Source organism: Conger conger, chromosome 14 (genome assembly GCF_963514075.1).
Source record: "Conger conger chromosome 14, fConCon1.1, whole genome shotgun sequence".
NCBI classification, from domain to species: Eukaryota; Metazoa; Chordata; class Actinopteri; order Anguilliformes; family Congridae; genus Conger; species Conger conger.
In genome coordinates, this window is record NC_083773.1 from 10,407,804 (window position 1) to 10,420,345 (window position 12,542).

The 12,542-nt window shown below is 48.8% G+C and overlaps 1 protein-coding gene across 1 annotated transcript in view; it reads right to left on the reverse strand.

Annotated features, from left to right (window-relative positions):
- phactr3b (phosphatase and actin regulator 3b) overlaps positions 1-12,332 on the reverse strand; it is a 34,509-nt gene extending 22,177 nt beyond the window's left edge. Inside the window, exons 1-7 of the mRNA XM_061220150.1 lie at positions 12,048-12,332; positions 6,940-7,101; positions 6,016-6,093; positions 5,456-5,611; positions 3,411-3,638; positions 2,958-3,186; positions 1,618-1,829 (exon numbers count right to left, since the gene is read on the reverse strand). Coding sequence (XP_061076134.1) covers positions 1,618-1,829; positions 2,958-3,186; positions 3,411-3,638; positions 5,456-5,611; positions 6,016-6,093; positions 6,940-7,096 — 1,060 coding nt within the window. The 5' untranslated portion in view covers positions 7,097-7,101; positions 12,048-12,332. The remainder of the gene's footprint in view (positions 1-1,617; positions 1,830-2,957; positions 3,187-3,410; positions 3,639-5,455; positions 5,612-6,015; positions 6,094-6,939; positions 7,102-12,047) is intronic.
- Between the last annotated feature and the right edge of the window lie 210 nt (positions 12,333-12,542).

Here is a 12,542-nt window from a genome sequence, read left to right on the forward strand (position 1 = left end):
TTGTCATAGTTACATTCCTGGTTGTTGTCATAGCTGGTCTTCTCGTATTTGATCTCAGTTGTTACAAAATTCAGATTATTTAAAGGTACGCTCCGTGCCATGCTTTTCGTGCTCATTTCTGTGGAATGAGTAGAAAGAGCAGGACAATCGTGCGGCAGGCCTGCACGGGAGGCAGTCCAGTACTGATGGTGAGTAGCACTGACTCAACCGCAAAGGTGGAAAAGGCATTGACTGAGTCACATTGCTCATAAACAGTCAGCATTTTTATTTCGAGTTTAAGCCTTTCCAAAATAACAATGCTGAATGTGTTAAATGTGAAGGCTTAATAGAGAAATAATAGAACTGACCAGTATGAGTACAACAAGCACTTACAGGGAATACATGCTAATATGCTTTCTCAACAGGGAATCTAGGCTAAGCATTCATTGCTGGGGTGTTTGTTGCAATAATTTTGGAAACCCTAAAAGAATGATTTCTGATCATGTGAATTAGTGTATATGGGGGTGTGTATGTGTGCGGGTGTATGGGAGTGTGTGTGGGTGTATGTGTGGGTGTGTGTGTAGGCAGTCACTGTATGTGAAGAAGAATATGGTTCTCATACCCATAATGTTTCTTGCTGGTGGACCAAAATAAATAGCTTACATGCGTTTATCTGTATGAGTGTGTATGTTAATGTGCATGTGAGTGCGTGGGCATGTGTGTATGTGTGCATGAGTGTGTGTTTGTCATGAATGTGTGTGTGTGTGTGCGCGTATATGGGTGTTTGGGTGAATGCGTTTGTAGGTGTGATGTGTATGTGTGTGAACTGTGAGTGTGAGTGTGTGTGTGTACTATGAGTGTATGTGTGTATGTGTGTGTACTGTGAGTGTGTGTGTGTGTATGTGTATATGTACTGTGTGTGTGTGTGTGTGTGTGCGTGTGTATGTGTGTATGTACTGTGAGTGTGTATGTGTGTTAGTGTATGATGTGCGGATGTGAGAGTGTGTGTGAATATATGTGCATGAGTGAGTGTGTGTGTGTATGTGCGTGTGTAAGTGTGTGTATGTGTGAATGTACTGTGAGTGAGTGTGTGTGTGAGTGTATGTGCATGAGTGAGTGTGTGCGTGTGTGAGTGTGTGTATGTACTGTGAGTGAGTGTGTGTGTGTGTGTGTGTGAGTGTAAGTGCGTGTGTAAGTGTGTGTATGTGTGTATGTACTGTGAGTGTGTGTGTGTGTGCATGTGCGTGTGTGAGTGTGTGTATATGTGTGTGTACTGTGAGTGTGTGTGTGTGTGTGTATGTGCGTGTGTGAGTGTGTGTATGTGTGTATGTACTGTGAGTGTGAGTGTGTGAGTGTATGATGTGAGTATGTGTGTATGTACTGTGAGTGTATGTGTGTGTGTGTGAGTGTATGATGTGTGTATGTGTGTATGTACTGTGAGTGTATGTGTGTGTGTGTGAGTGTATGTGCGTGTGTGAGTGTGTGAATGTGTGTGTGTGTGAGTGTGTAAGTGTGTGTATGTGTGTGTATGTGTGTATGTACTGTGAGTGTATGTGTGTGTGTGTGTGTGTGTGCGTGTGTGAGTGTGCATCTACATGTTGAGAGCAGGAGAGTCTCTCAGCTCCAGGGGAAGCGCACCGGAGATGACGGACTCGTTCCAGCTGTCCTGGTCGTGCAGCAGGCCGGAGGTGTCGCTGTAGTACTGGTCCAGGCGCAGGTTCTCCTTGTTCTCGTCCGCCTCCTTCTTGCAGTCGGCCTCCCCGCTCGGCTCCTTCTCCTGGCTGGAGGTGCGCGAGAACCTGCAGTCAGACCGCCGCTTGGGCGACGAGCGCACGTCCTTGCCGTGGAAACTGAGGGGTACAGAGAGACTGTTAAACCCCCCCGTCAGAGAGACGACCGTTACCCCCCGTCAGAGAGACGACCGTTAAACCCCCCAGTCAGAGAGACGACCGTTAAACCCCCCTGTCAGAGAGACGACCGTTACCCCCCGTCAGAGAGACGACCGTTAAACCCCCCCGTCAGAGAGACGACCGTTAAACCCCCCAGTCAGAGAGACGACCGTTAAACCCCCCAGTCAGAGAGACGACCGTTAAACCCCCCTGTCACAGAGACGACCGTTACCCCCCGTCAGAGAGACGACCGTTAAACCCCCCCGTCAGAGAGACGACCGTTAAACCCCCCAGTCAGAGAGACGACCGTTAAACCCCCCTGTCAGAGAGACGACCGTTACCCCCCGTCAGAGAGACGACCGTTAAACCCCGTCAGAGAGACGACCGTTAAACCCCCCCGTCAGAGAGACGACCGTTAAACCCCCCAGTCAGAGAGACGACCGTTAAACCCCCCTGTCAGAGAGACGACCGTTAAACCCCCCCATCAGAGAGACGACCGTTAAACCCCCCTGTCAGAGAGACGACCGTTACCCCCCGTCAGAGAGACGACCGTTAAACCCCCCCATCAGAGAGACAACCGTTAAACCCCCCTGTCAGAGAGACGACCGTTAAACCCCCCTGTCAGAGAGATGACCGTTATCCCCTCGTCAGAGCTGGTGACGGTCAAAAATCTGCTCGTCTCAGTGATCTGCTCGGGGTCCTTGCATATCTCTCCACGGTGAAGTGACGCAGCGTGACGTGTTCGATTGCTGGAGAACTTCTAAGGCGCACATTCAGAACTAAGATTTCCTACCGTTGCCTAAAAGAAAAGCTGTTTGTGAAAATACTATTTTCCCATAACGGAATATGAAATTAATACTTCATGTGGTTACATTGTCACTCTCTCGGCACTGTCGACACAAGCAGCACTTTTTAGCGTACGCTCTATATAGCTGTACTTGCCTCACTACAGCCATCAAAATGCGTCAAATACGTCACCACGCAGCAGAGACACACAAGGACCCCGAGCAGATCGTTGAGGCGAGCAGACCGCAGACGGACACAGGCGATTGGAGCCCAGCGTGCGGTAGGGGGTGTGCGGTTCCTCACCTGTCCTGCCGGTGCTTGGAGGCCAGAGCGCGGTGCAGTTCCTCGATGATGCAGCTAGGGGGCAGCTGCGGGTGGAGCAGGCCCAGGTGGGGCGAGCCCGCGGGGTTGGACATGGGGCCCCGCAGAGTGAGGGTCCCCTGGCCCTCGGGGCCCCGGGGGGCCTGGCGGGGGAGGGTGGAGCTCCTCTGCAGGGAGGTCTGGGGCGGCTTCCCCAGTTCCGTCTGAGAGCCTGTCGCCCGGGAGAGGCACGGTAAGTGACACTCCACAGGGCCTGCGTTACCCAAACCCCGACTGGCCCCCTCTACACAAGCCCATCGGTGCATGCCCCCTGCGCTTTTACAGACGGCTGTAATGTGAACTTAACATGAAGCGCCCTCACCCACACTCACCATACCCCTGCCTGTGCGTCCCCAGGTCTAAAACTGAAATGATGCGCAAGGGCGGGGCACTCACCTTCCAGGCTGCCCAGCCTGGTCAGCAGTTTGGCCGGCAGACCCGGAGGGGGCGGGGTGTTGGGATCTCCGTGGCCCAGTGCCTCTTCCTCCCCCTCGTGGTTCTCCGCCCTGCCCAGAAGGGCACTGCAGGACAGGTCGACCGATGGGGCATCTTCGTCCTCTTCCTCCTCCTCTTCGTTCTGGCTGTGGTCCGCGGCCGTCTCGTTGTCTTCTGTGGAGTCCCGCACTGAGTGAGGAGACATTGCACAGAGTCACGACTGGGGCTTCAAACGGCATCCGAGGTGGCCATTATGCAAGGCCACCCCGGGTGAGTCCAGATTAATGGGAGCATTTACATTAGCCTGGAGTCAGCACGACCTGTGCCTGATCCCTCAATCACATTTACATACACTGCAGCCAATAGCATGGCACGGACAAGGGCCGCCGTCCAGTAACATTCTGAACACGGCCAAAGAGGTGCAATTCGGTGTGTTCCCTGTGACATTGTCAGACGGTACTTCAATTTGTACCGTAAGCAGCATCTAAAAATAGGATAAAATTGCATTGCTGTGCATGCCATTGCAAATAACATTGTATATGTCATTGAAAATAATGCTTGAAAAAAGCAGAAATGACTGGCCTTTGACTTTATCAAGCTGTACAGTAGTAACCACTGAACAAATGCAAAGACAATGCAAAAAAAGAGAGAAAGGCGATGATCTTCACACTTTCTGAATACAAACCCTAAGCTTTGGCCCTCTAAGTGCGACTCTTAGGCGATGGGAGGACACAGATGACCTTATCCTGCTCGGGTCGGGGGGGACTGTGAATGGACGGGGCTCCTGGGGATACTGCAGCATGAGCGCCCCCTAGCTTCCCATCAGGCCTCTACAAGGTTTGTGAGGCTGCGTGAGGTGTCCATTGCCAGAATTGCGCTTTTTGGCAGTACCCTGGGTGAGCCCCAGTACTCAATTCCTGCACTACCACCTTCTATGCAGACGTATGGGGGGGTTGAGATGAGTGGAGTGGAGCGTGTGGGGAGAATGGCTGCTTGCTCGTGGGTGAGTGCATTGGAGGCAAGCGCCCACTCAGCTTAATGCTTCCTGTGTGGGTGTTTGTGGCATAAAATGAGGTCTGATAGCATAGTATAACCGAAAAAGGATAAAGCCGGAAAAACTACATCTTATCCAGAGCGACGTACAACAAAGTGCATACCCATAACCAGGGATAAGTTCTACCATCTCTGCCTCCACCGTGTGGTAGCCTGCTGTAGTAACGTAGGTGGCTCAAGTCCGAGGGATGTGAGGGGATTCTTAAAGAAATGAGGTTGTTGTGAGGGAGGAGTTTGCATTCACTACACAATGATCTTGTGTACTTATTATTTACCAGTGGAAATTCAATTCAATAAAACCCTGTTGAACAGAACTGAGCCCAAAATGGTGGACCTACCTGCCCACTACCAGAAAGTGGCAAGAGGAACCCGTCTACCTGCACACTTTTACAGGGTGCAGTCTGTGGACAGGAGACGGTTCTACCATCTCTGCCTCCACCGTGTGGCGTCTGTGCGTACTAAAACCTGCTGTAGTAACGTAGGTGGCTCAAGTCTGAGGGATGTGAGGGGATTCTTAAAGAAATTAGGTTGTTGTGAGGGAGGAGTTTGCATTCACTACACAATGATCTTGTGTACTGTGGTGGTCAGGCTTTTGGAGTGAGCTGAGTGCCTCCGCAAACAATTTTGTTGACCGGCGTCACGGCTACAAGGCTGGTCAATGTCAAGCCATGAAGCAGCAACTTTTCTACCTGTAATATATCAGTGGTTTGTACTCATCGAATTGCCAATGTAAAAAAAAAAAACACATTCTTTTCTGCCCCACTAATCTGCACACATTTATGAAAACAATCAAATAGACAGCATGTCTATAATGGCACACATAACATAGTGAGGTGTGTGGTTGTGCTAGAGCCATAGCTTTGCGTCAGTGCAATGCCTGAGGCTACATAAACAGTGGGCCGAGGGTCCAGAGAGAGGGTTTCCCGCAGGCCGGATCCCGGACCACCCCCCACCTGTGGAGGAGTTGTCCTCGTCTGATCCGAGGTCCTCCATGGTGCTGAGGTTGACCAGGGGCGCCAGTGGCTCCTGCTCCCTCTCCTCCCCGTCTGAGTAGTCGCTTGTGGGGGTGCCCGGGTCCTCCATGCAGCCCCCGCAGGCCAACGCCGAATCTGCAGGGAGGAGAGAGGAAGATTGTGACAACCCCATACAGACCAAGGAGGGGATATCACAAAGCAGGATTACCGAGTGAGCTGGATAAGTGCACTGAATAAAACCCGAAACTGGAATACAGACTGAAATAAAAACAGCTGTTCCGGGTTTTATTCTGTAAACTTATCCAACCAAGTAATCCTGCTTTGTGATATACCACCCAGCTCTGTGTCACAGATATCAGCCATCTCATGACTCTGCTAAGCTCATTCAGCCCCTAACGCAGCTCCCAGACCAGCTCCAGCGCTAAGATGGGAAGCAGGTGGGCTGATACGGTGGGGGTTAGGCTGAAATGGGTTTTTGACAGCCTGCCGCCTGAAACCACGCCCCTCCTCGGCTAAGGCCCTGCCCCGCCCTCTCTCACCTGACTCCATCATCTCTGCCAGCCCCCTCCGGACCAGCTCATCCTGGCTCTGACGAGCCATGGCCTTCCTCTCCAGAGCTGCAGGAGAGGACAAACGCACTGTCACTCGCTCCGCTATCGCAACCACGCCGTTACATTCACAACACGACACGCAATAACAGCCGCACGCTTGCTAACGTGTGCTACCGACGACTCTGTCACTCACTCAACTATCACAACAACCCCAGGAGGCAGAGTATGCATTCAAATATAACATCTGCACTGTTAGTGACTCACCTTTGCTAACAAACACTGTCTAACTCCCAGTCATGTACAAACATCCAGTCACGTACACGCTCAAGTATACTGCTGCGGACCCACATTACCGATGGCTACCATTCTCTGTCTCTCAGATACTGTATAACTAACACCCCTTTACAGTATATAGAACCATGCAGTAATTACAAAGCTGTCACTAACGCAACCCCACTTATAAATATATTATAACTACTGGCTCCCTTCTGCTACCAATCATACTGTAATTAACTTCAACAGCCAGCCATAATTCCTGTAATTCGTACAAACACGTCTTAATCACCTAAATGTACACCTGCTGCTTGATTCTGATTCACTCACCGATCATACTTGCCAAAATTGTTAACTCATCTGCCCAACACACAACTTCACATGAAGCTAATACTTATTATTAGTGCCTGAGACTCTGTGGTCAATACTACTACTACTACTTCTATTACTAATACTAATACTACAACAATTACTACTACTACTACTACTACTAATAATAATAATAATAATTATTACTTTATTATTATAATTCAATTTAAAACAGGAAAGATTCATTTTTTCTATCAGAAACATCACATTGCAATACGCTCTTATCTTTATCAGCCTGAAAGCATTAGCATTAGCGTTAGCTCCGCTCACCTGTAGAACTCTGCTTCATCTTCTCGCCCTTCTTTTTCCTCCATTTCCAGGGCTTGAAGATGCGCCCCAGGGTGGCTAGCTTGCTGTTGCGACGGATGGGGGGTGTGCGCACCCCTGTAACAATACAGCCAGAATGCAGCGCCCTCTGCTGGTCCATCACATCTAAAGCAGGGAAAGGAGATCCCAATGTTATCCCAATCAGTACACATGGTAAATGGTTGGCGTTTATATAGCGCCTTTATCCAAAGCGCTGTACAATTGATGCTTCTCCATTCACCCATTCATACACACACTCATACACACATTCACACACCGACATGCAAGGCCCCGACCAGCTCGTCAGGAGCATTTGGGGGTTAGGTGTCTTGCTCAGGGACACTTCGACACAGCCCGGGGCGGGGGATCGAACCGGCAACCCTCCGACTGCCAGACAACTGCTCTTACTGCCTGAGCCATGTCGCCCCCACCTCACATCTCAACAGCATATCATTGACTCCAGGTCAAATAACATAAACACTGGCAAAGCAGCATTTCGCTATGTCTTTTTACAAAGGTTACTCTCACTGTATTCAGTAATACTGAAAAGCATCACAATTCTTCCCCTGCCCTATGACTTTAATGAGGCTTCAGCGCCCTCTGGTGGCATACCTCCACCACAACAACAGATACAGCAGACGCAGAGCAGACACAATCAAAACATCAGTAATAATAATCGTGACATATTTTCATATCTGCGTTGACATTTCACCGAGGGTAGCGAGACCCAGATGTGGGGTCAATTCAGTCAGCAAAGCGCAGATAAGATCTACGCATGAATTGGATTATTCTCCCTGTGGGGAACACAGGCTTCTCTCTGTTTCCCCCTGCGCCCTGCGTGTAAACGACACTCCGGGGAGAACAGTAGCCTCCCTCCCCACAGTCAGGACCCTGTTCCCTGTGAAACCACCACTGGTGCCAGAGACAGAGGACAGCTTTGTGTCTGGATCAGAGGGCCAAGGCAAAGATCCTCACTGCGTCCACACAAACAATCGGCTCATTTAAAACACACCATGAATTACCTCCGGAAATCGGGTTGGCTCGCTTGCTTTAGACCCAGAACCGCTACTGACTGTGGCTGGGCCCTGTTGTATAACACTGGTGGTCAGGGCCAGGACAGGATGTCGAGGAGAGGTAAGCCCTTAAATCGACATCGGTCATCAACTGCCGCGTGCCAATCCAATGAGCAAGAACTGAACTGGATCAATTGGTGTTCCATCGAATAAGCAACAACTTGAGCACTCCTGTATCAGGAGGGCTGAGTTACATCGCAAAGTACTGCAGGGAGGTGCAGGAGGGAGGCACTGCCGTGTGGTGATGTCATATCTGACACTGGGCTGAAGAGGTAGAATCCCTGTGTGTGTGCATGTGTGTGTGCGTGTGTATGTGTGTGTGTGTGCAGCACGTGTGTATGTGTGTGTGTGTGAGTGTGTGTATGTATATATGTGTGTGTGTGTGTGCCTGTGTGTGTATGTATATATGTGTGTGTGTGTGTGTGTGTGCCTGTGCGTAGGTATATGTGTGTGTGTGTTTGTGTGAATGAGTGTGTGTGTGTGTGTTTGTGTGCATATGTGCGTGTGTGAGTGTGAGTGTCTGCAAGTGTGTGTGTGTGTGTGTGTGTGTGTGTGAGCTTGCAAGTGTGTCAGTGTGTGTGTGTTGGGGGTCTGATAAAGGACCTCCCACGCAGTCTGGTTCTGGCAGCTCACAGCTGGACTGTATGTCTGTTTTGCTCCAGACCTCAGCCTCTATCCCTCTTTCTCTTCCTTTTTATAAACGTAGCTGACATATCCTAGATAATGTTCCTTCTCTGACAGCAACAAATGCGCTTCAGGAAATAAAAGACACAATAGAAAGCTCTGTAATTCAAAGGGAAAAGGCAAACAGAGAGAGCTGCACAAAACACACACAGAACCCTTTCCATATCAGTCTGGAGTAAGACTGTAAGACACATTATTCACCACATCCCCCTCCAGATGTGCTACCTTGTATAGGTTCCCCAGACTCTTTCCACGTCAGGGTCCTATTTTCATTCAATTAATTATATAAAATATTGTCTAATTGTGGTTTCTCATTTTTCATTATTGATTCTTGGGGAACAGCGTGCACCATCTGCAGCCTCTCACGAGAGACAAGCCACAGCACTGTTCTGCCCAACAGTTGTTACTCTAATTGTTTTCTAATTCCAGCGATGCATCAATCAGTACCCAGCCCATGGTGTGTGTGCCAATGCACCTTCATCCTGTGCAGCTCCAGGCAGTTAAAATAATAACAGTGGCATGTGTTTTTATAAAGTGTAGTCCCATTAATACTGTACAAACAAGAGCTGTTTCTCAATTTGTGTTTCTTAAGACAATTCAGGGATGCTTTAAGAGAATGTTCTTCTGCATACCACTGTTGTAACGTGTGGTTCTTTACGTTAATTTTCACCTTCCTGTCAGCTTCAACCAGTCTGGCCCTTGTCCTCTGATCTCTCTCATTAACAACACATTTCTGCCCACAGAACTGCTGCTCACTGGATGTTTTTTTGTTTTTCGCACCATTCTCTGCACACTCCAGAGACTGTTCAGCGTGAAAATCACAGGAGATCAGCAGTTTCTGAGATACTCAAACCAGGCTCTCTGGCAATCATTCCATGGTCAAAGTCACTTAGATCACATTTCTTCCCCATTCTGAAATTTGCTCGGAACAACAGCTGAACCTCTTGACCACATTTGTATGCTTTTATGCATTTAGTTGCTGCCACATGATTGGCCGATTAAATATTTGCATTAACAAGCTGGTGTAAAAGTATACCTAATAAATTGCTCACTGAGTGTATATAGAATACAGCAAACTTTAAACATGATCCTCTGCGCTGGAAACTTGGACTGCATCCAAAAACGGGTGCCATTATTTCATAGCTGGTCTAAAAACCAATTATTCAGTCACACTTGCATAAATAAGTGTGCACTCAATCGTTTTTTTTATTTCTAAACCACCCTGGCACTTTTGTTCTAAATCACAATAGCAGTGAAACCGGCTGAAGGCTCCCATTATTAAAGATGGTGACAAGCCAGCCAAGGGGGCCTGTGGCTGTCCAGCTGGGTGAGACATTGAGAATTGTGATTGTAGTAATATGGCTTTGGGGTGACAGTGCTATGAAGACAGACAGGCTATGGGGTGAGGCAGTAGTTTGGGTGGAGACTGTGGCTATAGGGTGGGACAGTAATTTGGGTGGACACTTTGGTTATAGGGTGGGACAGTAGTTTGGGTGGAGACTGTGGCTATAGGGTGGGACAGTAGTTTGGGTGGAGACTGTGGCTATATGGTGGGACAGTATTTTGGGTTGAGACTGTGGCTATGGGGAGAGAAAGCATTTTTGGTGGAGACTGTGGGTATGGGGTGAGACAGTATTTTGGATGGGAGACTGTAGCTATGGGGTGAATGGCTGGATGAGACAGTCACTAGGGAAAGCTGTAGCATGAGTCAGACATACAGTACACAATCACAGCACCGAGCTGCGTTTCTCCTTCAGCTTGAAGACAGCAGTGCGTGTCCCCACCCTTCTGCACACACACACACACACACACACACCGCTCGCGGCTGCTGCACCACCAGGGCGTTTCTCAGATACGGGCACATCATTCCTCCACAGGACAGCCCATAATCCCCTCCTTTTGCTCAGTACAATACACAGCGGTCTGGCGAGCAGAGTTCAATCAATGGCTGCCTCATCAAAGGAATCCAAAATGAAGCGAACACATCAGTACTGAGACGTTACAGGTGCATCATTCAAGCAGTTTGCGAGCAATGTGAAATTGATAGCTGCTCACTGTACATCACATTGAGAAAAAAATTCTTCAGAATTTCTGCCTGATGAGGGCACAATCATCCGTGCTGCTCAGACACTCGGACTGACATATTTAAAGGTGACAGAGCAGCCAGAAGCGATTCTTTCAGCAGTTTTGACTGGGTACGGCAGTGCCGAACAGTGAGAAGCAGGCACGTCTGTTAGCAGCAAAATATTAAAATATGCGAGTATGAATGTGTACCACCTGCTCAGCGATGCCTCGTGTGTGTCCACCCCTTGGAGGGCAACAATCAAAACAATCAGAAGCAGGTCAGATGCCTGAGTGTGTCTGCTCGACTAACCGTCAGTGAGGAATTCAGGTCAAGCCTGCAGATACTGCAGCAAGCGGACACAGGGTCAGCCTGCCGTTGCCATGGATACCACTCTGGATGCTGCAGAAAAGCCCCTTGGAGGCACAGAATCGCAAGCGCACGAGGGGAAGGGGTTGCTGGGTTGTTGCCATACTGAGAAATTCACGGCAAACCCGCGAGAACCAATCACAGCTAAGCCATACATAATGCAAACCGAGCATCCCTCGTTTTTTCATTTGGGGGAGCTGCTAAAAAATGTGAATGAGGCAATTTATAAAACTGAGCCATAGGACCACATTTCAATCCAGGATTCAAATAAATGTGAGCCAAAACACAATATAATCGAAATCCTTAATTTACCGAAGGAGCTACGGATAGGCATATATAACGACAAGAAGAAAATTGATTTCTGCCGTTTGTTGTAAACATGGTCATTTTCAACCACCATGCATAATTATGATAATAGGATACTAAAAAATAAGATGAGCTAGGCTATTTTCAGACATATCTTCACTGCGTCTTCGAAACAGAGCCGCGTCGCTAAAATTGCCATTTACCACCCGCTTTGCAGAGTAATTGTAGGCTTCAGTCTATTAATAGCTTATTAATCAGAGGTCGGACGGTTCTGAACATCCCACGTTGTCTGAGAATACTGCGAAAAAAGGGCACCGTCCAGCGAAGGTGACAATTACTAGCTAGCTACGTCGGCCACGCGGTGTGCAATCTCATAGGGCATCGCGCTCAGTCACCGAGAATCAAAAGACAGCATTACAGCAGCCTCTGTCAAGCTACCACTGTCTTCTCGAGATAATCATTTCGAGCAATAACGCGTGGTCGCTGTGTTGAACTGAACACCGAAACAGAGATTACGCATTGTCAGGCTGTGCATAATATAGCCTAATATAACGCGTGTAATTAAACTCGGCACTCACATTTTGTTTACTTCTCCGTTCAGATGTCTTCAACACCTCGTCATCGTCTCCTAGCTCCCAGAGACCTTTAAGCCCCACGGCATGCGAAGAAACAGAACTGATGCAAGCCGCAGAATGCCAACGAAAGAGGGAGCTAAAAAACAACGTTGACAATATACCGCCGTGAGACAAAGAGTTCAAGGAATTGATCCTGACAACAGAGCTAGTCGGAACGAAAAACCAATTGCATTCTGTACCCCTGTCACGGAGCGAGCACCACCGTACAGCGCTGTCAGCAGATTTGAGACCAACAACAGCTCACTCAGGCAGAGACGCGCATCTACCGCACCCACGGCCCAACCTCGGCCCTCCCCCTCCCCGGTACCCAGGTTTAGAATAAGAGTAATTACTGTTAAACACTCTACTGCATGTTGCACGTAAGTAATTCCAGGCCTTCTGTAGGTTGTCATAGTTTCTCATCTTCGGACACAGCGATCTAGTTCATCCCACACCAGA